Here is a 25,714-nt window from a genome sequence, read left to right as displayed (position 1 = left end):
AAGTGAGTCTTAAGACTCTTGCGGAAGGTGAGGAGGGTAGGGGAGGTGTGAATCTCTGGAGCCCCCACAGAGAAGGCTCTTCCTCCAGGCCCCGCCATGCAACATTGTCTGGTTGACAGGACCTGGAGAAGGCCAACTCTGTGGGACCTAACTGGTCGCTGAGACTCATACGACAGAAGGTGGTCCAGCAAGTCATCTGGCCCGATTCCATGTAGGGATTTATAGGTCATCACCAACACTTTCAGTTGGGTCTGGAAACCAATTGGCAACCAATGCAGTCAACAGAGTGTTGGAGAAATATGGGCATGTCTAGGGAGGCCCATGATCGCTTGTGCGGCTGCATTTTGCACGATTTGAAGTTTCGAACACTCTTCAAAGGCAGCCCCATGTAGGGAGCATTGCTGTAGTCGAACCCCGAGGTGATAAGGACATGAGTGACTGTGAGTAGAGACTCCCTGTCCAAATAGGATCGCAACTAGTGCACCAGGCGAACCTGGGCAAACACCCCCCTCGCCACAGCCGAAAGATGATGTTCTAAAGTCAGCTGTGGATCGAGGAGGACGCCTAAGTTGCAGGCCCTCTCTGGGGGGATCAAAATTTCCCCCCACAGAGTAATGGACAGACAGATGGAAGTGTCCTTGGGAGGCAAAACCCACAGCCACTCCATCTTGTTGGGGTTGAATCTGAGCCTGTCAACACCCATCCAGACCCCAACAGCCTCCAGACACCCGCACATCACTTCCACCTCATATTACATACACCATATTACAATCTTTGCACAAGAATTGGGGGTCGTCCATGACTTTGTGTATCTTGGCTCAACCGTCGCCGACACTCTCTCTCTAGATACTGAGCTGAATAAATGTACAGTGACACCTCGTCTTATGATCTCCTTGTCATATGGCTCCAGGTGCCACCTGTAGCACCTGTGCCAGAGGTTCACCATCACTGAACTTGAGAATCTCCATAGATTGGTGTTGTGGTTAGCTCTGGCCCAGCTCCTGCCCCAAGGACTGTGGATGTGGGGGAGACATCCACATGCTGCAGGCCTGTTTTGCCCCCCGGTGGAATCTGATGATGAGGGCTCCTCTGACCAAGAAGACATGAGTGACAGGGAGGAGGAGAGTGGGGCAGACAGCTCAGAAGGAGATCAATTATCTAGCTCCTCCTTGGATTCAGAACAAGAGTTAATGATACAGCCACGCATGCGGAGAGCGATGCATAGGCAGCAACAACTGAGAGATTATTATCAAAGAAAATGAGGCCACCCGTGGTTGGGTGGGGCTGTGGTCATTAGTGAGGCTACTATAAAGAGCAGCCTGTGGGTTTGGCCATTGTGGAGGATTATCTGATCGTTGTGTTTCCTGACTGCCTTGCTGACTTTCACCTTTTGTGTGCTGAGTTTTCACCGCTTGGAAACTAAACCAGAGCAAAGTGTGTTTCACTTTGTGAAAGAAGAAGGACTGTGAATTGCCTCACAGCTGCAAGCTAAGTATCTCAGAACTGATAAGGGACTTGTACCAATTACCAGTTTGTTTGGAGACGAGGGCTCTTTGCTATACAAAAAGAGGGCTTAGTTTAAGTGAATTTTCATTATAAAGAACATTGTTTTGAATTTTCAAACATGCGTGTGTCTGAAATTTGTACCTGTGAATTTTGGGGAGGATTCTACCAGAGAGCCCGACAGAACAGGGTGGATCTATTTTTTTTCTTTCTTATTTACTTCTCTCGGCAGGTTCAATTTGAAAATGAAATGCCTTATTATGGAGATGCTGGTTACGTGGTGGAATTCTTTTCAGAGGTGTTTAAGAAGGTGGGACAGCCAGAATATGGGATGTTCATGTATGATGAGCCCTCTTCCGTAATGTGGTTTCCTCCCAAGGTAAGTTTATCAGACCCAATTCCAATGAACTCCATTCATTAAGATGAAGATGGGATATTGGATCTTAATGTAGGGAAATATCTGCAAGTTTCATTTGCGAGGTTCTACACCTGGTCTTTGGTTCATTGAAAAGAATAGTCTGGGAAACTTCAAAACTCCTAACTGAGGAATCAGGAGGATTTGTAATCCCAGCACCTCTTAAGGCCCCAAAGTGTGGGAAACATATAGCGAACCTTTTTCCCCACGGGTGCTGAAAGAGCTTGCGCGTGCACAGGGTTCAGGAGACTTTCCGGAAGCCTGGGGATAGTGAAAACGACCGAAAAGAAGGCCAAAAACTACCTGACATAGGGCAACCCCTTGTGTGCCCTCAGATATGGCTTCGTGTGCCACAGGTGGCTGTTATGCCGGGCGTCACGGTACAAGCCCCAATTAAGTCTGAAGTGGAAATTCAAACACACACTCTCTTGCAAAGTAAACAAAGGCAGTTTATCACAAAGGAAAAATACTTTCCAAACGCACTTTTATCAGCCAAAGTGCTCTCCCACAAATCACAAACTTTGAAGGCTGTGAAAAACATACAACAAAAGATATTGACAAAATTGAACGGGTCCAAAGACGGGCTACCTTGTTCTTGTGTTCACTTTCCTATTAAAAACACTTCCCTCCTGAACCTTATTTAACCCTTTAACATATTTAAATGTTTCAATCATGTCCCCCCTTTTCCTTCTGTCCTCCAGACTATACAGATTGAGTTCATGAAGTCTTTCCTGATGCGTTTTATGCTTAAGACCTTCCACCATTCTTGTAGCCCGTCTTTGGACCCGTTCAATTTTGTCCATATCTTTTTGTAGGTGAGGTCTCCAGAACTGGACACAGTATTATTCCAAATGGGGTCTCACCAGCGCTCTATATAGCGGGATCACAATCTCCCCCTTCCTGCTTGTTATACCTCTAGCTATGCAGCCAAGCATCCTACTTGCTTTCCCTACCGCCCGACCACACTGCTTACCCATTTTGAGACTGTCAGAAATCACGACCCCTAAATCCTTCTCTTCTGAAGTTTTTGCTAGCACAGAACTGCCAATGCAATACTCAGATTGAGGATTCCTTTTCCCCGAGTGCATTATTTGACATTTGGAAACATTATCCCATTGGAGAAACGTGTTGTCCCTTTAAATATTGCAAAAGTAACCCGTATTCCTTCTCATTGACCTTGTTGGGAATTGTGGTGACGTTCCCTTGCTGTTTTGTTCTTGCAGCCTTCTGTGGAGAAGAAGAAATATTTCCTTTTTGGTGTTCTTTGTGGACTCTTGATAGCTAACCAAGTCACTGCCTACCTCCCCTTCCCACTTGCTGCCTTTAAGAAGCTGCTTGACAAAAAGCCAACTCTCGGGGATTTGAAGGAGCTAAGCCCTGTGCTGGGAAGGTAAATGAATTCAGTCCTATCAACTTAGTAGGGACCTTGAGTCCTAAAACGATTTTATTTTTATTTTTTATTTTTTATTTTTTATTTTGTCCAATACACAATAATATACAATGAAGTTTATAGAGATATAGTGGAGAAGATATATGAGATATAGGAGAGACTATAGGACAGGGGATGGAAGGCACTCTTGTGCGCTTATGTACGCCCCTTACTGACCTCTTAGGAATCAGGAGAGGTCAACCGTGGATAGTCTAAGGGTAAAATGTTGGGGGTTAGGGGATGACACTATGGAGTCCGGTAATGAGTTCCACGCTTCAACAACCCGATTACTAAAGTCATATTTTTTATAGTCAAGTTTGGAGTGGTTAATATTAAGCTTGAATTTGTTGTGTGCTCTTGTGTTGTTGCGGTTGAAGCTGAAGTAGTTGTTGACAGGCAGGACGTTGCAGCATATGATCTTGTGGGCGTCTTAGTTCTAAGTTTTCTAGGCCCAGGATTGTAAGTCTAGTTTTGTAGGGTGTTCTGTTATCATTCTTACTCTCGTGGGTCGAATGCGGCCCAGGGGCCTTGAATTTGACACCCCTAGTTTAGAAGAAGAAACGTTATCTTTTGCGCATTGTAACTACTGTCTCAGCCCAGTTTAGTAAATCCCAGTATGACCCAAATCCCAAAAGAAACGTGTCCCCTTTAAAATTGGAGACACTACGAGGGTCGCCCAGAAAGTGATGCACCCCCTTTTTTTTCTCAGCCTACAGTAATGGTATGAATGGGAAACTTTAGATATACATTATTTGAGTTGTCAGGAGTGCGTGTGTAAATTTTGCGTTTCTTCAGACAGAGAGCGTAGCTGCAGCGGTGTTTCGAAATGGCGTCTGTAAGTGATGTATGTTACAAGCAGCCTGTCGTCATTGAATTTCTCACTGCAGAGAAAGAAATATTTTATCTTCTATTTCCTTTTGTTATCAAGAAATTTGCAGACGATTCTTGAGTATGAAGCAGATGATCTTGAAGACCAATTTCAGCAATGCTACTGTGTGAGTATCTTACTGTCAGATGAGCTTCCATTCAAAGTCAAGGGAAGGAAGACCCCAACTCCGTTTGATAGAGATGAGGACCTTTACTGGACCTGATGTGAGAGCAACTAAAGGAAAGCAAGTTCTGAGGCAAAAGGCGTGAAAAAATAATATACAGGTAGTCCCCGACTTACGACGTCGATCCATTCCTACGGGGCGTTGAAAGCCGAATTTCCGTGTAAGTCGGAATACTGTATTCCGATTTACGCGAACGGAGGCAGTGGCAGGTTCAAGGGACCAACAGCTGGTCCTTCTCGGCACTGCATTGCTGCAGCCTCCGAGGCCTCCCACCGCGGAGATCCCCTTGCCCAAATAGAGGCGGCAATGCAACACCGAGAAGAACCGGCTGTTGGTTCCTTGAAGCTGCCGCTGCCGCCATTCGGGTGAAGGAATCTCCGCAGTGGGTGGCGGCGGTGACTCCGAGGCCGCCCACCGCGGAGATCCCCTCGCCTGAATGGAGGCAGTGGCGGCAGCCTTGGAGGCTGCTGCAACGCAGCACTGAGGACTGGCTGTTGGCCCCTTGAAGCCACCGCCGCCTCCGTTCGGGCGAAGGGGTCTCCGCGGGGTCTCCAAAGCCGCCGCCCACCACGGAGATCCCTTTGCCTGAACAGAGATGGCTTCGAAGCTGTCCCCGGGTCATCGTAACAACAAAACATCATACATCGGGGATGACGTAACCCGGGGACTACCTGTACAGTGGTGCCTCTAGTCATGAACTTAATTTGTTCAGTGACCAGGTTCTTTAGTAGAAAAGTTTGTAAAAAGAAGCAATTTTTCCCATAGGAATCAATGTTTCCTCCCAGGAGATTCCCAGAGAGGCCCCACGGAGGCTTCTCCCCGCCTATTCCAGCCCTGTTTCCTCCCAGGAGATTCCCAGAGAGGCCCCACGGAGGCTTCTCCCTGCCTTTTCCAACTCTGTTTCCTCCCAGGAGATTCTTAGAGAGGCCCCATGGAAGTTTCTCTCATGTGCCCTCCGATATGGCTCCACGTGACACCTGTGGCATCCCCGGACTATACTAATACATTAATTTTAGCTTTAACCGATTTGCCTAACGTTTTATTTTTCAGATATCCTGGAATGGGGTGGATGTAGACTTGGTTGAAAATGGCATTGAGACATATGTAAACAAGGCCAATAGGTACGTACCAATGGCTCTTAAATCACCTCTCTAAAGGTGCTTTGTTCAGATGATTCCCCACCCACAATGACAATGTTAGAAGTAAATTGGGATCATAGTTAAAGCACCATGTAGGAATCTGATAATTTCTCTTTTTTTAAAATATATTTTTATTGGTTTTGCACATAAGGTTACATGAAACAAACATAAAACAGTGCACAGTGTGTGTGCCCATCACCCGACTGGCAATGCCCACCACCAGCGCCACCCATTGCGGGGGGTTCAAATATTTACTAGATCATGTTCTTTTATTTTCTTAGCTCTAATTTGCATTGGTTTACTATTCAAAGAGTGATTGGAGTTTATTTTTCACATTTTCGTCGCAAATTCTACTCAACATATAATGAATCTGATAATTTCTTAAACTTTCAGTTGCTGGTATCCCCAAACTTCTTGGATTTCTATGGGATTTTTAAAACATTTGTTCGGATCTAAACTACAAGTATTATTTTTTATTATTTATTAGATTTGTATGCCGCCCCCTCCGTAGACTCGGGGCGGCTCACAACAACAATAAAGCAATGTAGTCTACAGGTCCTCAAGGGAAGGCAGTTTGGCAGCAATGGTTTTTTCTGCAGTTCGAATCGAATAAATAAATAATCCTAACTTCGTGTGGCATCATGCTCTAAAACTGCAGCATTTAGTGATGGCAATCCCAGTCCCAATTGCTGTCATAACTCAAGGACTACTGTAGGGTGAGAATTTGTTGGGGAAAGATGGGGAAATGGGAAGAAAGAGAAAAACACAGCTAACTAAAATGCAACAAGTCCAGTCTTTTAATTCTTATTTCTTTTTAAAATTTCAGTCTTGTTCTCTTTCAGAGGCCTAAATGATGAGTAACTTCTACATTTTTTGCCTTGTGGTACAAGGACTTAGACCCAACCTCAACTAATTCTTGTAAATATCTAATAAAGTGAACATTTATTATATTATATATTATATTTATTATATTAACAAATAAATGTAAACAGATACCGTAGTTTTAGATTTATAAGCAACTTTAACCAAATTTCCACAAAAGGGAACTGATTCTGAATCTTGGTAAATTTATCATAAACTCCAAGAATTTGACCTTCTTGAAGAAAATGAGGGTTATTTTCTACTTTTTAAAGGAAAGACTTTGTTGACAAATACGTGGATTACATATTCAACAAATCAGTGGATGATATTTTCCGTGAGTTCAAGAGAGGATTTTACAAAGTCCTGGAAAAACGGATAGTTGACATATTTGAGCCTGAAGAACTGATGGAAGTGGCAATCGGAAATGACAATTATGATTGGGAGTTGTTCGAAAAGGTAAGTGGATGGAGGGATGTATTTTATGAGATGATCATGAAAAAACCCACCTTTGCCGCCAGGCTTCGGGGAATTGAGATATCTCCCCCGGGCCTATACAGTTTATGTATGGTATGTTTGTATGTATGTTTGATTAATAATGGGGTTTTTTTAATGTTTTAAAATTATTAGATTTGTTATGAATTGTTCTATTGCGGTTGTGAGCCGCCCCGAGTCTACGGAGAGGGGCAGCATACAAATCTAATAAAACAAATAAATAATAATAATGATAAATGATTGGAGGGAGGGAACTATGCCATTAGCCACAGCATAATTTTCAATTCGCCTGGGTAAGGTTTGGTAAATGGAATTACTTTTTCTCCATCACAATTGTCCTGGCTTATCAATTAAGTGAATGGTAGAATTGTTGGGATGGCATTTAGGAGTTTGAGCATGGCTGCAACTAAAGCCTTTGCTTCCTTCCTTCTTTCTCTTTTTTTCTCCCTCCCTCCCTCTTCTTCCTTTTTACCTTTCTTTCTTTCCTTCTTTCTTTTTTCTCCTTCCCTCCCTCTTGTTTCTTTTTTCTTTCTTTCTCTTCTTTTCTTCTTTCCTTTTGTTCTTCCCTCCCTCCCTCATTTCTTTCTTTTTCTTTTCTTTTTTTCTTTTCTCCCTTCTTTCTTTTTCATTTTTTCTTTATTCTTTCTTTTTTCTCCCTCCCTCTCATTTCTTTTTCTTTCCTTTTCTTCCTCTTTCTTTGTTTCTTTTTATTTTCTTTCTTGCTTGCTTTCTCCCTCTCTCCTTCTCTCTTTTCTTGTCTTTCCTTTCTTTCTTCTTTCTCTTTTTCTTTCTCTCCTTCCTTCCTTCTCTCCCTATTTAATTTTATTTAATTCCACTGCCCATTTCACTGCTCAAGTGACTTTGACTTTTATATAGAATGATAACTATCTATGATCAATGGCTAATCGGTTTTTTATTCTTACCGATTCTTGGGTTTTTCCCCCCATTGTCCGATCGATAATTCTTGCACTGAAGAATGCTGTATATTCAGGCCTATACAGCTCAACGCACCCAACCATAAAGATGTTCTGGGAAGTTTTTCATGGGCTGAGTTTGGAGGATAAAAAACATTTTCTGAGTGAGTATCTATAGGCGAGTACTTCATTGCTCTTCTAACGATCTTGAAGGAGAATTTCTGGGTTATGAGCTGTTGTGAATGTTAGCAGAAGGCAATCGTATTTCTCTGAAAGCTTCTTTTAATACAGATAGTCAAGGCATTGGAATAATAATTGAGAAGCAACTCTATACAGGTAGCCCGTCCTCTACTTACAACAGTTTGTTTAGTCACTGTGCAAAGTTACGATGACATTCAACAAAAGTGACTTACAACCAGTTTTCACACTTACAACTATTACAGCATCCCCATGATCACAGGGTTTACATTTGGATGCTTGACAACTGCTTCATATTTATGATGTGTGGACTTTCCCAGGGTCATGTGGTCAGCTTTTGCCAAGCAAAGTCAATGGAGAAGCCAGATTCACATCACACCCTGTGTTACTACCGTATTTTTCGGAGTATAAGATACATCTTTTTCCTCTCTAAAAGAGGCTGATAATTTGGGTGGGTCTTATACTCTGAATGTAGTCGTCCCCCCCAGCCCTAACTAGCTGCTAATGATCTTCCCAGCTCTTACCTTGCAGGCTCTTTCATGGTTACTCTCTGCGAAGAATGTTTTCCAAGCCCTAAGTCTTTGCAGGGGTTTTTTTCATTGCTCTAACTTGCTCCGAGTAACTTTCTTTCCAGCCCTAACCAGGTGCTAACGATGTTCCCAGCTCCTTACAGGCTTGCAAGCTCTTTCATTGTTACTCTCTGCTAAGAATGTTTTCCAAGCCTTTGCAGGTTTTTTTCCCATTGCTCTACTTGCTCCGAATGTTTCTTCTCAGGTGCTCACGATGTTCCCAGCTCCTTACTGGCTTGCAAGCTCTTTCTTTGTTACTCTCTCTGAATAAAGTTTTTTTTAAAAGCCCTAATCAGGGGATAAAATAATGTGCTGGATAAGGATGCTAGCCAAATGAATACCTGGTAAGCAGATTCGTTTCCCTATTTTCCACCCCAAAAACTAAGGTGCGTGTTATACTCCGAACCATACGGTAATTTAATTACTTCAGAAATTCCCTTATAAATGTGGTAAGGGAAGTCGTAAAATGGGGCAAAACTCATTTAACAAATTTCTCACTTAACAACATAAATTTTGGGCTCATCTGTGGTCGTACGTTGAGGACTGCTTGTAATATAGGGCTGGATTGGGAGCCATCACCAATTGGTCCCAGTAGGGCCACAGATGTTTTGTTCAATCGTTTTGGAAGCAATATTACTCTGAGCCAAATAAATCCCATGTTCTTGCTTCGCCTAATATTTGGTGTTAGAATAGAATAGAATAGAATAGGAATAGAATTCTTTGTTGGCCAAGTGTGATTGGACGCACAAGGAATTTGTCTTTGGTGCAGATGCTCTCAGTGTACATAAAAGAAAAAGAGACATTTGTCAAGAATCATGTGGTACAACACTTAATGATTGTCATAGGGGTCAAATAAGCAATGAAGAAACAATCAATATTAATAAAAATCTTAGGATACAAGCAACAAGTGACAGTCCTAGAGTCCTAAGTGGGAGGAAAAGGGTGATAGGAATGATGATGTTTCTTTTTTACTAGTATCCTTAGGAGAAGGGCAGCATATAAATCCAATTAATAAAATAAATAAATAAAATATTATATATTTATATACAGTGATCCCTCGAGTTTCGCGATCTCGATCTTCGCGAAACGCTATATCGCGATTTTAAAAAAAATATTAATTTAAAAAAAACCACTTCCGGGTTTGGCTTCGGGACTCAGTTGGGAAGCCGCGCGGCTGTTTTAAAAGGTCGCCGCCGGCCTGGGGGGCTTGCCAGCACCCCCCCGGACCCCCAACCCGGGTTTGGGGGGCTGCTAGGAAGCCCCCGATGCCGGCGGCGACCTTTTAAAACAGCCGTGCGGCTTCCCAACTGAGTCCTGAAGCCAAACGTCAAAGGCGAACTTCCGCGTTTGGCTTCGGGACTCAGTTGGGAAGCCGCGCGGCTGTTTTAAAAGGTCGCCGCCGGCATGGGGGGCTTCCTAGCACCCCCCCGAACCCGGGTGGCCGGGCGAGCAGCAAGCGAACGGCGGGTGGCCGGGCGAAGGGCGGGCGAGCGGCGAAGGGCGGGCGAGCGGGTGCTAGGGGGGCGGGAGCAGCCGACATCCAAAGCAATCTGTCGGCTTCCGCACTTTCGTCGCTCGCCACCTCCACCATCTGCGCATGCGCGGCCATTTAAAAAAAAAAAAAAGATCGCGCATGCGCAGATGGTGTTTTTACTTCCGGAACCCTACATCACGAAAAATCAATTATCGCGAGGGGTCCTGGAACGGAACCCTCGCGATAATGGAGGGATCACTGTATATCACCAATACGTACTTGACAAAAAAAAAATTCATTTATATTATCCTGAGTTCTTAGATCTATGCTCCCCCTAATATTCTGTGTTTTAACTGACGATTTCCCATTCTTCTAGTGTTTGTGACAGGAAATGACAGGATCCCCGTGACAGGAATGACATGTTGCAAGATTTCTCCGCGTGACGGGCCCTCCGAGGACCTGATCCCCGAGGCCTGGGTCTGTTCGCATCTTTTATTGCTGCCAGTTTACTCAACAAAGCAAAAACTGGAGGAGAAGCTGTTTCAAGCCATCAACAACAATCGTGGCTTCGGCAAGATTCCAACCCAATATGAAACAGGAATTTGAAGATGACACCTTGGAAGCTGTTGCCTTCTTTGGACCTTAGCACTGATCCTCTGACGTATTTTATGTATCTATATATAAAATGTCAGATTTACATATCTCCTATAGTTTATATATCTCTTCTCCCATTCATACATCCTTTTCTCTACTCTTCATTGACGTATTCTATTCTCATATCTTTTCTTCTATCCTTTCCCTAATATTTACTACTATATGTTTTTATTCTCTTTAACTTTCAGTTTGTATTGGACTAAATAAATAAATAAATAAACATTAGCTCTCCAAATTTTCTAACATTTATTAACTCTCTGTATTTGCCTTTTCCTTTTTTCATCCATTTTTTTCTATCCTTTCCCTGATATTTACTGCTACATGTTTTTATTCTCTTTAACTTTCAATTTCTATTGGACTGACTAAATAAATAAATAAATAAACATTAGCTCTCAAAATTCTCTAACATTTATTAACTCTCTGTATTTGCCTTTTTTTCCTTTTTTTCATCCATTTTTTTCTATCCTTTCCCTGATATTTACTGCTACATGTTTTTATTCTCTTTAACTTTCAATTTGTATTGGACAAAATAAATAAATAAATAAACATTAGCTCTCCAAATTTTCTAACATTTATTAACTGTCTGTATTTGCTTTTTTTCCCTTTTTTTCATCCAATCATAGAACCTATTCCAACAGTTACTATACTCTAGCTCATCTATATTTTTAATTTTTTGGCTCTTATTTTTTTCAATTATATCTCACTCAATGGGCATATTTTCATTTTTTCCAATATTCTGCGAGCACTATTCTCATTGCTGTGGAAGATTAAGTAGAATTGGTTTTTATCAAAATTCTCACGAGCTGTACCTAACAAAAAAAAATTTCAGGCTTCTTTTGTATTCGTCTAATGTTTCCTCTAGCCAAACCTGGATTTGCCGCCCAAAACTGGCTAATTTTGAGTTGGTGGTGAGATACTTGTCTATAGGTGAGCAGCAATAAACATACCATTCTGATCAGCTCTGTGTGTTGTTTCTGATTTTTTTGGCCTGACTGACAGTCCGTCAAGATCAAACAAGGAATTGGGTACGAGCCATGGTGGCGCAGTGGTTGGAATGCTAGCTACTTCTGCCGGCTGTCTGCAATTTGACAGTTCAAATCTCACCAGGTTCAAGGTTGACTCAGCCTTCCGTCCTTGGGTAAAATGAGGACCCAGATTGTTGGGGGCAATATACTGACTATAAATTGCTTAGAGAGGGATGTAAAGTATTGTAAAGCAGCATATAATAAGTGCACTTTCAGATGTGCAAGAGAAGGCACACTACTCAACCACTCACCTGCACCCATTTCATTTCAGATTCTGCAATCACAACACATTTCTTAAGTTCCAAATCTCCAATACTATGGGTCATTGCAAGTCTGCCATTCACATGGGGTTGCCCCAAACTGTTCCTGGTGACGAAACCACCACATTTCCTGATTCTTTGAAAAGAAAAATAAAAACAGCTACCATTGTACATGTTGTGTTTCTACAAGCAATTCACACAATAATTTTACTTGAAGAATTATGGATGCCTTGGCAAACGGTCCCATTTCTACAACTTCAAAAGACATATCTTTAAAATGGTGGTGGTGGGATTAAACCCAAAATAACATATTTTGCAGAGGTACCTTTCCTTCTCATGCGAAGTATGGTCAATGGTCAGTTTCTCAGCTTGTGCTTATTGCTATGGATATCAGTACAGTGGTACCTCTACTCACGAACTTAATTCGTTCCATGACCAGGTTCTTAAGTAGAAAGGTTTGTAAGAAGAAGCTATTTTTCCCATAGGAATCAATGTAAAAGCAAATAATGTGTGTGATTGGGGAAACCACAAGGAGGGTGGAGGCCCTGTTTCCTCCCAGGAGATTCCTAGAGAGGCACCATGGAGGCTTCTCCACGCTTTTCCGGTCCTGTTTCCTCCCAGGAGATCCCTAGAGAGGCCCCACGGAGGCTTCTCCCCACCTTTTCCGGCCAGGTTTCCTCCCAGGAGATTCCTAGAGAGGCCCCACGGAGGCTTCTCCCCACCTTTTCCGGCCCTGTTTCCTCCCAGGAGTTCCCTAGAGAGGCCCCACGGAGTCTTCTCCCTGCCTTTTCCAGTTACATTTTCAGAGGTTCGGGTTTGTAAGTGGAAAATGATTCTTGAGAAGAGGCAAAAAAAGTCTTGAACACCCAGTTCTTATCTAGAAATGTTCGTAAGTAGAGGCGTTCTTAGGTAGAGGTACCACTGTACTATTTTATGACAAAACTAGAGAAGGACTGTTACATATGTAAATAGGGAGTGAAGCCTTGGGCAAAAGCTTCACTCTGGTCCATCTTAAAAGGAATTAGCATAACCAGTAACAGGTTCCCTCCAGTATGGTGGATGCCATCGTACCCATAGAAAAAATTGAACTCCACGTTTCTGCCATGCGCGGGTGTCTGCGCGTGCACTGGAAGCAAAATCTCAGGAGGGGACGCGCATGTGCACAAGATTTTGGCAAAAGAATTTGCTCCTGCGCATGCACTATTATGCATGCATCCCCTTGCAATAGAAAAAGTAGAACCCTCCCCTGTCCCAAAGGATCTGAATTTGTATGATTAATTTTTAATATATTGGGATTTTAGATTATGTCATTTTAATTAATTAGATTTATCTTTGTATTTATTATTTTATATTATATATAACTGAATTTAAACATGCCTGGGATAAACATATATCCACCCTAAGATAAAATACAAGAAATAGTATAAGGGCAGACTAGATGGACCAGGAGGTCTTTTTCTGCCATCAATCTTCCATGTTTCTATGTTTCTATATGCTGTAAGCCGCCCCAAGTCTTCGAAGAGGGAGGGCATACAAATCAAATAAATAAATAAATAAATAAATATGTACATACATACATACATACATACATACATAGGTACCTCTACCTAAGAATGCCTCTACTTACAAACCTTTCTAGATAAGAGCCGGGTGTTCAAAAATTTTTGGCCTCTTCTCAAGAACCATTTTCCACTTACAAACCCGAGCCTCCAAAACTAACCAGAAAAGGCAGGGATAAGCCTCTATGGGGCCTCTCTAGGAATCTCCTGGGAGGAAACAGGGCCGGAAAAGGTGGGGAGAAGCCTCCGTGGGGCCTCTCTGGGAATTTCCTGGGAGGAAGCAGGGCCTCCACCCTCCCTGTGGTTTTGTCGCATGCATTATTTGCTTTTACATTGATTCCTATGGGGAAAATGGCTTCTTCTTACAAACCTTTCTACTTAAGAACCTGGTCACGGAACGAATTAAGTTCGCAAGTAGAGGTACCACAGTACATCTATACATAAGTTTTTTCAGGATGCAACTGGACTTTTTAATTTTTTTTTCTTTGAAGACCTTTCGCTTCTCATCCAAGAAGCGTCTTCTGCTCTGACTGGTTAATGGGAACAGAAGGATTTATACATTCCTTGCAGATAGCTGATCATTTCCATCCTTTTTAGAGGGTCTCTGAAGCAGGGCTCTCCAACGTTGGCAAGTTTAAGACTTGTGGACTTCAACTCCCAGAATTCTTCAGCCCAGGAATTCCCAGGAATACTGGGAGTTGAAGTCCACAAGTCTTAAAGTTGCCAACGTTGGAGACCCCTGCTCTGAAGCACTTGGATGGTGGCGCTTGACAAACACTTGGCACACAAATAAACCTTCTATTCCATTCCATAAATCCCGCCCTCCATTTCCCACCATCCTATCAGAGCTGAAGAAGCTTTTTGGGTCTGGTGGGGGAGATAAGAAAAACCCAGTTGCCTACTGAAAAAAAAAGGCACTTTTCATTTCGTGTGCGCTCGCAAATCATGAAACGAAACCGAAACTCTGGAGGGGGCGAAAGCCGAAGGAGCCGCGGTTGCGTCCTCTTGTACAAAAAGCGCCACAGCATCTCCGCGACGGATCCAACGCTTCCAAGAAGAGGCTCCCTACCAACCCTTCTCCTGCTGCCGCCTCTGTCCTTCTGATTTCTCCTGCCCGGCGCACGCCGCGGTTTCGATTTCCTCACGAAGAGGCCCGCCTTCTCTTGCGGATTGCAAAGTCCAGCCGCCCTAAAAAGCAGCCCGGAGAAGACAGAAAAACGCGCGTCCTCTTCTGGAGAACTTTTTTTTCCTCAGAGCTTGCTCGTTTTTCCTCAAGACTTGCCCGTTTTTCCTCAGAATTTGCCAATTTTTCCTCAGGACTTGCCCGTTTTTCCTCAGAATTTGCCAATTTTTCCTCAGGACTTGCCCGTTTTTCCTCAGAATTTGTCAATTTTTCCTCAGGACCTGCCCGTTTTTTCTTAGGACTTGCTCGTTTTTCCTCAGAACCTGCCCGTTTTCCCTCAGGACTTGCTCGTTTTTTCCCTCAGGACTTGCCCGGTTTTTCCCCCCCCTTCGGCGCGATCGGAGGCAAGGACCCTTCCCCTCATGCCGCGCGCACGGAAGAGACGCCCCGGCAGAGCCGCTGGCTCCCCGGCAGGATCGGTTTCTGCGCCCCGCAATCGGAGGAGACCCGGGGATGAAGTTACCCAAAAGACGCGCGAGGAGCGACCCCAAGAGAACGACCGGTTGGATTCCGCCGCGGTCCCCTCCCCGCCGCTCCTCAGACCCGCGTTGCTCTTGTTCCCCACAGCCGGGTACCACCGCAGCATCTTCAAAGAGGATCCTGAAGCCATTTGCTGCATCAGCTGCAAGCAGGGTTACTTAGCGATGGCGCACAGCCCGAGAACCCTGCTGCTTTTCGGCTGGGCTCAAGACGAACCGCATCAGCCGCTCGTGGAAAGTCGCAGTGAGTAACTTGAAGCAAACCCGGACGGCCGCCAGATGGCAGCAAACCGCGCTCTCTCCCCCCCCCCCCCCCCCTTATGTAGAATAAGCTGGAAGGGACCTTGGAGGTCTTTTAGTCCAGCCCCCTGTTGAAGCAAGAGCACCTGTACTAATTGAGATAAATGACTGGAGTGCCTAGGATTATCTGAAGGCAGGCAGTTCCACTGGTTAATTGCCCTCACCTTGAGGAAGTTTCTCCTTAATTCCAGGTTTATTTGTTTAATTAGATTTCTATGTGCCGCCCTTCTCAACTGACTCGGCAACTTACAACAAAATAAATACAAAATACAAAGCGTGTGAAAAATCTAATATTAAAAGGTTCTAAAAATTCTAAACCCCCATTTTTCCTAGAAACACAGTTATCCACATTCATCCAACTGGATTTGGCCATTGGTGACATTGGCTGGAGTTATTTCTTACCACTCACAGCCCCCCATGCCTGCCAGCAAAGAAGGGTCTCCAGAGTCTTGCAAAAGGCCAGGAGGGTGAGGGCGGTATGGATCTCCCGGCCAGGGCTGCCACAGAGAAGGCTCTTCCCCTAGGCCAATGAGGGCGAACCTTTTTTTCCTTGGGTGCCAAAAGAGTGTGCACACACACACTATCGCACCTGTGCGAGTACCCACACCCATAATTCAATGCCTGGGGAGGGCGAAAACAGCTCCCCCCCACCCCCGGAAGCATTGTTCCCTCTAAGCTGAGCAGTGAGCAATCGCTCACTTAAAAATCATCCTCAACTCAGAGTTTTCCAAACCTGCCCAGAAGCCGAGAGGGAAAGAGTGAGAGGGAAGGAGAGAGAGAGGAAGAGAGGAAGAGAGAGAAACAGATAGAAAAAAGAGAGGAAGGAAAAGAGAAAGAAAAAGAATGGGAGTAAGGAAGAGAGAAAGAAAATCAAAATCTAGTTTGAAACTAGCTCAACTATTTAAGGGGCATTTTGATATTGATAGAGTTGCCCTATTATGAGCTCACTGTTATAGACACACAGTATTTATTTGTTTGTTTGTTTGTTTGTTTGTTTTTTCTGTGCCGCCCAGTCCCAAAGGGACTGCCGCTCAGACACTATACTTTTCCGCCCACCCCAAAAAAAAATTAGAGGGAACACTACCCGGAAGCCCCCTGGAGTCTGGAATCGCCCAGTTTCCCAACTTTTGATGGGCCTAGTTGGCTCATGTTTTGAAACAGAAACATAGAAGACTGAGGGCAAAAAAAGACCTCCTGATGCATCTAGTCTGCCCTTATACTATCCCCCTTGTTCTTGTGTTCACTTTCCTATTGAAAACACTTCCTTCCTGAACCTTATTTCACTCTTTCACATATTTAAATGTTTCGATCATGTCCCCGCTTTCCCTTCTGTGCTCCAGACTATACAGATTGAGTCCATGAAGTCTTTCCTGATACGTTTTATCTTTAAGACTTTCCACCATTCTTGTAGCCCGTCTTTGGACCCGTTCAATTTTGTCAATATCTTTTTGTAAGTGAGGTCTCCAGAACTAAACACAGTATTATTCCAAATGGGGTCTCACCAGCATTCTATATAGCGGGATCACAATCTCCCTCTTCCTGCTTGTTATACCTCTAGCTATGCAGCCAAGCATCCTACTTGCTTTTCCTACCACCCGACCGCACTGCTCACCCATTTTGAGACTGTCAGAAATCACTACCCTCCAGGAAGCCTGGAGAGGATAACAATGCCCCCCCATCCCCCCCAGGCTCTCTGGAAGCCAAAAACGCCCTCCCAGAACCTCTGTTTGAGCCAAAAATCAGCTGGCCGGCACACACATGCATGTTGGAGATGAGTTAGGGCAACAACTCGCATGCCAGCAGAAATGGCTCTGCGTGCCACCTGTGGCACCCATGCCATAGGTTCACCATCACTGCCCTAAGCTCTGCTAGAAGACATTGCCTGGCCAACGGGACCTGGAGAAAGTCAACCCTGTGGGACCTGACCAGTTATTGGGATACATGAGGCAGAAGATGGTCCCGTTGGTAATCTGGAATGTGGTTGCCTCTGCTCCTGTCTAACTCCCACTTCACAGTGACTCAGTCCAGCAGAATTCTTAGTGTAGCTTAGTACCGCACACCAGGATCGTTGGTGAAAATCATGGTGGACATTCTCTTGTTTGGTCTTGCAGGGAGCATCAGCGTAAAAGATAAGATACATTCACTGGATTGTGAAGCATCTCGCCTGCTTATTCTCTGGTCAAATGGAAAAGTTTCGAAGTGTAATATTACAACTGAAACCCCAAAAGTAAGGTAGGAATTTTCTTATTATATATTTTATTTTATTTATGTATTGTTAGAGTTGAAAGGGACCATGGAGGCCATCGAGTTCAACCCCCTGCCCAAGCAGGAACCCTATAGCACACCAGTCAAGTGGCAGTTCAATCTTCTCTTAAAAATGTCCAGAGTGTTGGAGTTCACAACGTCCGCTGGGAGGTTGTTCCATTGGTTGATCGCTCTGACCGTCAGGAAGTTCCTCCTTATCTCCTTATCTCTCCTTATGTGATTGGTATAGTAGTTGGGTTTTTTTTTTAATAAATCTGGATGAACAAGGCTCATGCGTGGAAGAATTATCGCAATTCAGTTTGCTGATTGCATGAATTCTATGCGAAGAAACAGACGCTTTTAAAAATAAATTTGATAGTATCAAGAATGTCTATGGAGGTTCTCTGTTTGTTTGTTTATTCTGTCTGTCTTTTGTGAGGGATCTGTGTCCACCTCAGGTCATGCCTGATTCTGAAGAGGATGAACCAGGCCCCTCAGGGTACCTTGGGCCAGGGGGGCTGCCAGAGGAAGCCGGGAGCAAGAATGAGTCAGTCAGTGACTGGGCAGATCCGGAAGGGGCTGAGGTGACCATGAGAGATTGGTCTCTGTCAGACAGTGGGGAAGACATATTAGTGGAAAATACGTGGATTAACCCACTCCTGAGGCTTCCCTCCATGGGAAACCCCACCTCCGGACTTCTGTGTTTTTGCGATGGTGTGATTTCGCTGAGGCTTCCCTCGCTGGGAAACCCCACCTCCGGACTTCCGTTGCCAGCTGAAGCGCCTGTTTTTGCACTGGTGGGATTCCCCTGCTGGGATTCCCCTGCAGCATCGCAAAATCTGGAAGTGGGGCTTCCCATGGAGGAGAGCCTCAGGGGAATCCCACCAGCGTGGAAACGGGCTCTTCAGCTGGCAACGGAAGTGTGGAGGCGGGGCATCCCCGCGGCGGTGGCGGGTTCGTAAGGTGAAAATAGTTCGGAAGAAGAGGCAAACAAAATCTTAAACCCCGGGTTCGGATCTCGAAAAGTTCGTATGACGAGGGATTCATAAGGCGAGAGGAGATCCAGAGTAGAAAGTATTAATTCACAGCCTTAGCTCTTTGAGGTGTGATGCCACTTCCAGGCTATATAAAGAAAGGATTGTGGGAAATGGGGGCGTGGACTTTCAATGTTTGTTACATGGAAGAGCCGAGGAACTGTGGCGTGCCTGAAAAGAAATCCTAAAAATCATGGTCTCTGTCTCCCAATACATTCTATGCTGGGTCCCTGTGTTAGCAAAAGTATTCGGTGAGCTTCTGCCTAGTTTTGATTAATGAGAAGGGAGTTATATAGGAGTGTGATAAGGATTGAGTTCTGGGTTGCTTCCCAGACTCAGAGTAGAGGCTAGTTTCTTAATGAGATATAATTCTGCTTCAGGTGCTACTTAAACTCTGCATTGCAATTTATGTATCCTACTTGATTGAATTAAAGAGTGAGTTTTATTACTACGGTAAGTAGTGATTTTCCAGGAATTTGAATTTACCGGAGGCCCGCAAGCAGAATACTGACTGTCTGTCTGTCTGTCTGTCTGTCTGTCTGTCTGTCTGTCTGTCTGTCTATCATCTCTCTCTCTCTCTCTCTCTCTACCTATCTATCTATCTTATCTATCTATCTATCATCTATCTATCTATCATCTCTCTATCTATCTATCTATCTATTTATCTATCATATCAATCTATCTATCTTATCTATCTATCTTATCTATCTATCTATCTATCATCCATCTATCTATCTATCTATCTATCTATCATCTCTCTCTCTCTATCTATCTATCTATTTATCTATCATATCTATCTATCTATCTTATCTATCTATCTATCTTATCTATCTATCTCATCCATCTATCATCTATCTATCATCTCTCTCTCTCTCTATCTATCTATCATATCTATCTATCTATCTATCTATCTATCTATCTATCTATCTATCATCTATCTGACTTGTATGCCACCTAATCCCAAAGGACTTAAGATGGCTCACAACAATAAAACTATAACAATATAAAATCAGTATACAACGCTAATATTGTTGTGAGCCGCCCCGAGTCTATGTAGAGGGGCGGCATACAAATCTAATAAATAATAATAATAATAACAACAATAATAACAATATAAAACTCTAAATATAATCCCTGCAATCGTACTATATCACACATACCAATCAAAACATATTCAGCCAGGGTTAGAGGAAGTCACCTCTCACAGCCCCCAGACCAGATTTTCAAGGCTTTCCCGAAAGCCAGGAGGATGGAGGCAGTACAGACCTCTGGGGGATAGTTGGTTCCAAAGAGCTGGGGCTGCCACAGAGAAGGCCCTCCCCTGCGGGCCCGCCAACCGGCACTGCTTAGCCAACAGGACCCGGAGAAGTCCGCGCGGGTGAGCGGAAGACACACACTCACATTTTGGACAAACCAGTAGGAAAATTATGTGAATCCCATCTCTGGTTTCAATGTTTCTACTTCTTAATAGATATTGATAACCGAATAGCATGTTCCTCTTTTTCTATTTTTTTTTGCAGACCACTGAATGAATTAGGAAACAAACACATTGTTCAGATTGCATGTGGCGACCATCATTCCATGGCTCTTTCAAAAGGTATTGACAGGTTGTGCGCTTCTTTTAACAACCCTTATTTGCCTTCTACTTCGGTTGGAAGGTCTCGGCTGATAGACGCAGCTTACAAGCAATTATTGTATGGATAAAACCAAGGAAACAGATTCCACGCAGGTGTGAAACGCTCCTGGTTTGCTCGTGCGTGTCAATCGTCAGAGCCCGTCGCGAAGGGAGGGCGAGGCTCCGCCCACTTGCCTGGACGCCGCCGTTTGAGTTATTTTACCCTCTGTGGATGGGCAGAGCCTCATGCTCCTGTCGTAACCGGCTCTCTTACGACTGACAAGCGCCAGCAAACCAGTAGCATTTCACCCTGATTCCATGTGTACCATTTTGAACTTTCAAGGCAAAACAGGTTAAAAATACAGTGATACCTCATGATACGAACCCCTCATCTTACAAACAACCTGAGATACGAACACGGGGTTCAGAAAATTTTTGCCTCTTCTTACGAACTTTTTCCTTCTTACGAACCCGCCACCGAGAAGCCCCGCCGCCCGGCTGTCACTTTTTGAAACAGCCGGAAGTTCGGGTTTGGCGTTCGGGTTCAGGAGGACGCTGAGAAGCCCCCCGGCTGTTTCAAAAGGTGACAGCCGGGCGGGGGTGTTTTTTTGCGGGTTTTTTTCGTTGCACGGATTAATTGATTTTACATTGTTTCCTATGGGAAACAATGTTTCGTCTTACGAACTTTTCGTCTTGCGAACCTCCCCCAGGAACCAATTAGGTTCGTAAGACGAGGTATGACTGTACATAGATAAAATATAGAAGGTTCCGTATTAAGGGCTTTCTTTCGTACTCAGGAGGAGAACTCTTTGCCTGGGGTGAGAATGAACATGGCCAACTTGGCATGGGAAAGGCGGTGAGTCACATTAAGAAGCCACAGCTGGTACGAGCACTGCAAGGGATCCCTTTGATCAACATTGCCGCTGGATCAGCTCACAGTATGGCCGTCTCTAAGTTTGGGACTGTTTACTCTTGGGGAAAGAATATGTTTGGACAACTTGGCCTTGGAGACACAGAAGGTGAGGACAAATTCTGGAAATGGGGTGAAGGAGGCTTTGGAGATACGCTCGTTTGTAATCCTAGAAAATGAAGTCATCTAAACTCATTGGTCTCTGAGCTTGGCTGTTTTCTTACATTTCTTCACCAAACTAGTTTTATTTGTCTGTCTGTCTGTCTGTCTGTCTGTCTGTCTATCTTCCTATCTATCTATCTATCTTTATCTATCTACAGTATCTATCTATCTATCATTATATATATCTATCTTTCTATCTATCATTCTATATATCTATCTATCTATCTATCTATCTATCTATCTATCTATCTATCTTACATCACAATCTCCCTCTTCCTGCTTGTTATGCCTCTAGCTATGCAGCCAAGCATTCTACTATAGCATTCTACAGCCAAGCGTACTACTACATTTTGAAGAAGTGGAAGTGGTTATACTTAATTTTCCTTTTTACTTTTCAGACAGATACATTCCTGAAAATGTGAAGGCATTGGAGCGTAAGAGGACAGTTTTTGTTTCATGTGGTGGCGAGCACACTGCAGTTCTCTCAAAGGTCTATGTTTACTATTTTTTAAAAACTTCTCATCTCTTGTACAATATCTTCCTCTCAGATTCACCTTTAGAGGTTTATCGCAGAACTAGTGAGACAGGTGCCAGCCAGTGGTAGGTTGCTGCTACTTCGGTCCAGTTTGCCCGAACCAATGGCAGAAATTTTTCCTCACTCGCCTACTGGCAGCGATGGCTAGCTGGTCACACCCCTGTTCCTTGAAAGCGGCTGGCAAAGAGCCCTCTGCACATACACAAAGGCTTCTGCACATACGCATAGAATTATGGGTATGAGCACACATGCACACAAACCCTCCTTTGACCCAACTTTTTGGCACGGGAACCAAAACAGGTTTGCCATCACTGATTTTATTTATTTATTAGATTTGTATGCCACCCCTCTCCGAGGACTCTATATGATATAGACTATATACTTTCTACTATGTACAGTGGTACCTCTACCTACAAACGCCTCTACTTACAAACTTTTCCAAATAAGAACCGGGTGATCAAGATTTTTTTTGCCTCTTCTGAAGAACCATTTTCCACTTATAAACCCGAGCGTCCAAAACTGTAACTGGAAAAGGCAGGGAGAAGCCTCCGTGGGGCCTCTCTAGGAATCTCCTGGGAGGAAACAGGGCCGGAAAAGGTGGAGAGAAGCCTCCGTGGGGCCTCTCTAGGAATCTCTTGGGAGGAAACAGGGCCGGAAAAGTCAGAGAAGCCTCCGTGTGGCCTCTCTAGGAATCTCCTGGGAGGAAACAGAGCCAGAAAAGGCGGGGAGAAACTTCCATGGAGCCTCTCTAGGAATCTCCTGGGAGGAAACAGGGCCGGAAAAGGTGGAGAGAAGCCTCCGTGAGGCCTCTAGGAATCTCCTGGGAGGAAACAGAGCCAGAAAAGGCGGGGAGAAATTTCCATGGGGCCCCTCTAGGAATCTCCTGGGAGGAAACAGGGCCAGAAAAGTTGGGGAGAAGCCTCCACAGGGCCTCTCTAGGAATCTCCTGGGATGAAACAGGGCCTCCACCCTCCTTGTGGTTTCCCCAATCTCACGCCTTATTTGCTTTTACATTGATTCCTATGGGAAAAATTGCTTCTTCTTACAAACTTTTCTACTTAAGAACCTGGTCACGGAAGGAATTAAGTTCATAAGTACAGGTTCCACTGTACTACCATTCCTCCTTCCCTTCACAATGTATACAATTTTTAATATTCCCAGCCAAGTGACAAAGGGTTTGTATTGAACGATGCCATGTTTTTTTCTTCTTTCTCATTAAGGATGGATTGGTCTGTACCTTTGGATCCGGCCGTTATGGTCAGCTTGGCCACAATTCCACCTGTGATGAACTGTTTCCACGTCTGGTGGCAGAGCTGTTCGGTGCACAAGTGAACCAGGTAGCGTGCGGAAGGTAAGAAATCCCTTTTCCTTCCAAATATTTGATGGTGCCCAGAGGACAACTAATACCAAGTGAAATCTGAAAAAGGTTTCCTGCCCTCCAAAGTTGTATGTCAGTAGAACAGAGGCAACAACAACTACGAGAAACACATACACCAATACATGCTGTTGAGTTGCCTTTGAAGACCAACTGGAAAATTCGACTGGTCCAGATTACAGAAGCAGAAGTGATGCTTTAGCATGTCTGTCTGATAACTCTGCTTCATGAACTTCATGTACTTGTGCCAGTATGGCTCTAGTTGGAATCAAGGTGCTGCTTATTACCTGTAATGTAATATAGGTAATATAATGTAATATAACATTATATAGTGTGCCAGAGCCCACAGTAACAGCATTGCCTAAAAGGCACTAAGGGTTGTTAATCTAATTTTACATAGCTTCTTCTCTGGCAATATTACACTGCTAACCAGAGCACCCAAAGCATTTGCTAGACCAATTCTAGAATACAGCTCACCTGTATGAAACCCGCACTGCATAACGAACATTAATACAATTGAGAAAGTCTAGAAATATTTCACAAGAAGAAATCCTCCACTCGTCTACTCGCAACAAAATACCTTATTCCACCAGACTTGAAATTTTGAGCTTATTTACATAGAAACATAGAAGACTGACGGCAGAAAAAGGCCTCATGGTCCATCTAGCCCTTTATTTCCTGTATTTTATCTTAGGATGGATAGATGTTTATCCCAGGCATGTTTAAATTCAGTTACTGTGGATTTACCAACCACCTCTGCTGGAAGTTTGTTCCAAAGATCTACTACTCTTTCAGTAAAATAATATTTTCTCATGTTGCTTTGGATCTTTCCCCCAACTAACTTCAGATTGTGTCCCCTTGTTCTTGTGTTCACTTTCCTATTAAAAACACTTCCCTCCTGAACCTTATTTAACCCTTGAACATATTTAAATGTTTCGATCATGTCCCCCCTTTTCCTTCTGTCCTTCCTTCCCCCCCTTTAGCTTAGAACTACGTCACTTTCAATCTGATCTAAATGTAGTTAATAAAATCATCTTCCACACTGTCCTACTGTCAATGAATACTTCAGCTTCAACTGCAACAATGCACAAACACACAATAGATTCAAAGCTAATTTTCAGCCTTGGGGGAGGCCATTTGGCCCTCTGGATACTTCACGGAAGCTTCCCTGAAGCCCTGGAGTGCAAAAAACAACACAACGGGCAAACCGGAAATGAGTTTTCTGAACTTCCAGTTGGTCCGTTGGGCTGTTTTTCACACTCCGGGGCTTCAGGAAGCTTCCCTGAACCCTCTGGAGTGCAAAAAAAACAACACAGTGGGCAAACCGGAAGTCCCTTTTTCTGAACTTCCGGTTGCTTATTCGGCCATTTTTTTCAGCGTCCCAAACTCCAGGGAAGCCTGTACACGTGTACATTTGCCATCACATTTCAGACAGGTGGCTGCGATCAAAATTTGGATACTTGGCAGCTGGTTCATGTTGACGAGGGTTGCAATGTTCTAGGGCAGGGGTCTCTCAACTTGGTCACTTTAAGAGTTGTGGACTTCAGCTCCCAGAATTCCCCAGCCAGCATGAGATCAACTTTTGTTACCTCCTGACAAGTAAAATCAGTGGGGGAGCCATATTCACTTAACAGCCCTGTTACTAACTTATCAACTGCAGTGACTCACAACTGAGGCCATAAAATGGGGCAAAGGTCCATTAACAGAAATGATGGGCTCAATTGTGGTCATAAGCCGAGGACTATGTTGCTTCAGAATCTTAAAGAAACAACAGAAGAGGAATATGTTGTGGTCAATGGTCTGTCAAGATTCCAAATAGCATCTGAAATTAAATCAGAGTCCGAGGCGTAACATTCCTCAATGTTCCAATTTATTAGCAGAGCCATATTGGCACATCTGGGAGAAACCCGAGTCCAAGGCTACCAGGGTTTCTCCACCCAGTTTACATTCCCTTGTTGACACACCCACAAGTTCATCACATTGACTAGTTTCCTTCAAGCCAATGCGTCCGTTATTTATTTATTGATTGATTTGATTTGATTTGATGATTTGATTTGATTTGATTTGTATGCCGCCCCTCTCCGCAGACTCGGGGCGGCTCACAACAATAAAAAACAATGTATCACAAATATAATATTAAAAATTATCTAAAACCCCCTTATTTTAAAAAACAAGACACACACAAAAACATACCATACATAAATTATATAGGCCCGGGGGAAATGTCTCAATTCCTCCCTGTCTTTCGTAAACTACTCAAGACTCATTTATACCGCCAGGCATGGGGGAGTTGAGATAACTCTTCCCCCTAGGCCATTACAAGTTATGCATGG

At 43.9% G+C, this 25,714-nt stretch overlaps 2 protein-coding genes across 2 annotated transcripts in view; both read left to right on the top strand.

The window, feature by feature from the left end:
- LOC139170590 (probable E3 ubiquitin-protein ligase HERC6) overlaps positions 1-11,275 on the top strand; it is a 28,730-nt gene extending 17,455 nt beyond the window's left edge. Inside the window, exons 11-17 of the mRNA XM_070758017.1 lie at positions 1,736-1,882; positions 3,142-3,308; positions 4,276-4,342; positions 5,450-5,520; positions 6,672-6,855; positions 7,867-7,969; positions 10,423-11,275. Coding sequence (XP_070614118.1) covers positions 1,736-1,882; positions 3,142-3,308; positions 4,276-4,342; positions 5,450-5,520; positions 6,672-6,855; positions 7,867-7,969; positions 10,423-10,652 — 969 coding nt within the window. The 3' untranslated portion in view covers positions 10,653-11,275. The remainder of the gene's footprint in view (positions 1-1,735; positions 1,883-3,141; positions 3,309-4,275; positions 4,343-5,449; positions 5,521-6,671; positions 6,856-7,866; positions 7,970-10,422) is intronic.
- A 3,276-nt stretch (positions 11,276-14,551) lies between these two features.
- Positions 14,552-25,714, top strand: part of LOC139170589 (E3 ISG15--protein ligase HERC5-like) — a 43,316-nt gene continuing 32,153 nt past the window's right edge. Inside the window, exons 1-6 of the mRNA XM_070758016.1 lie at positions 14,552-15,450; positions 17,618-17,738; positions 20,305-20,381; positions 21,197-21,418; positions 21,870-21,961; positions 23,227-23,357. Of these exons, the coding sequence (XP_070614117.1) occupies positions 15,090-15,450; positions 17,618-17,738; positions 20,305-20,381; positions 21,197-21,418; positions 21,870-21,961; positions 23,227-23,357 (1,004 nt within the window). The 5' untranslated portion in view covers positions 14,552-15,089. The remainder of the gene's footprint in view (positions 15,451-17,617; positions 17,739-20,304; positions 20,382-21,196; positions 21,419-21,869; positions 21,962-23,226; positions 23,358-25,714) is intronic.

Source organism: Erythrolamprus reginae, chromosome 7 (assembly GCF_031021105.1).
Source record: "Erythrolamprus reginae isolate rEryReg1 chromosome 7, rEryReg1.hap1, whole genome shotgun sequence".
NCBI classification, from domain to species: domain Eukaryota; kingdom Metazoa; phylum Chordata; class Lepidosauria; order Squamata; family Dipsadidae; genus Erythrolamprus; species Erythrolamprus reginae.
The sequence above is the reverse complement of the archived record's forward strand: the minus strand, read 5'-3'. Positions and strand labels throughout refer to the sequence as shown.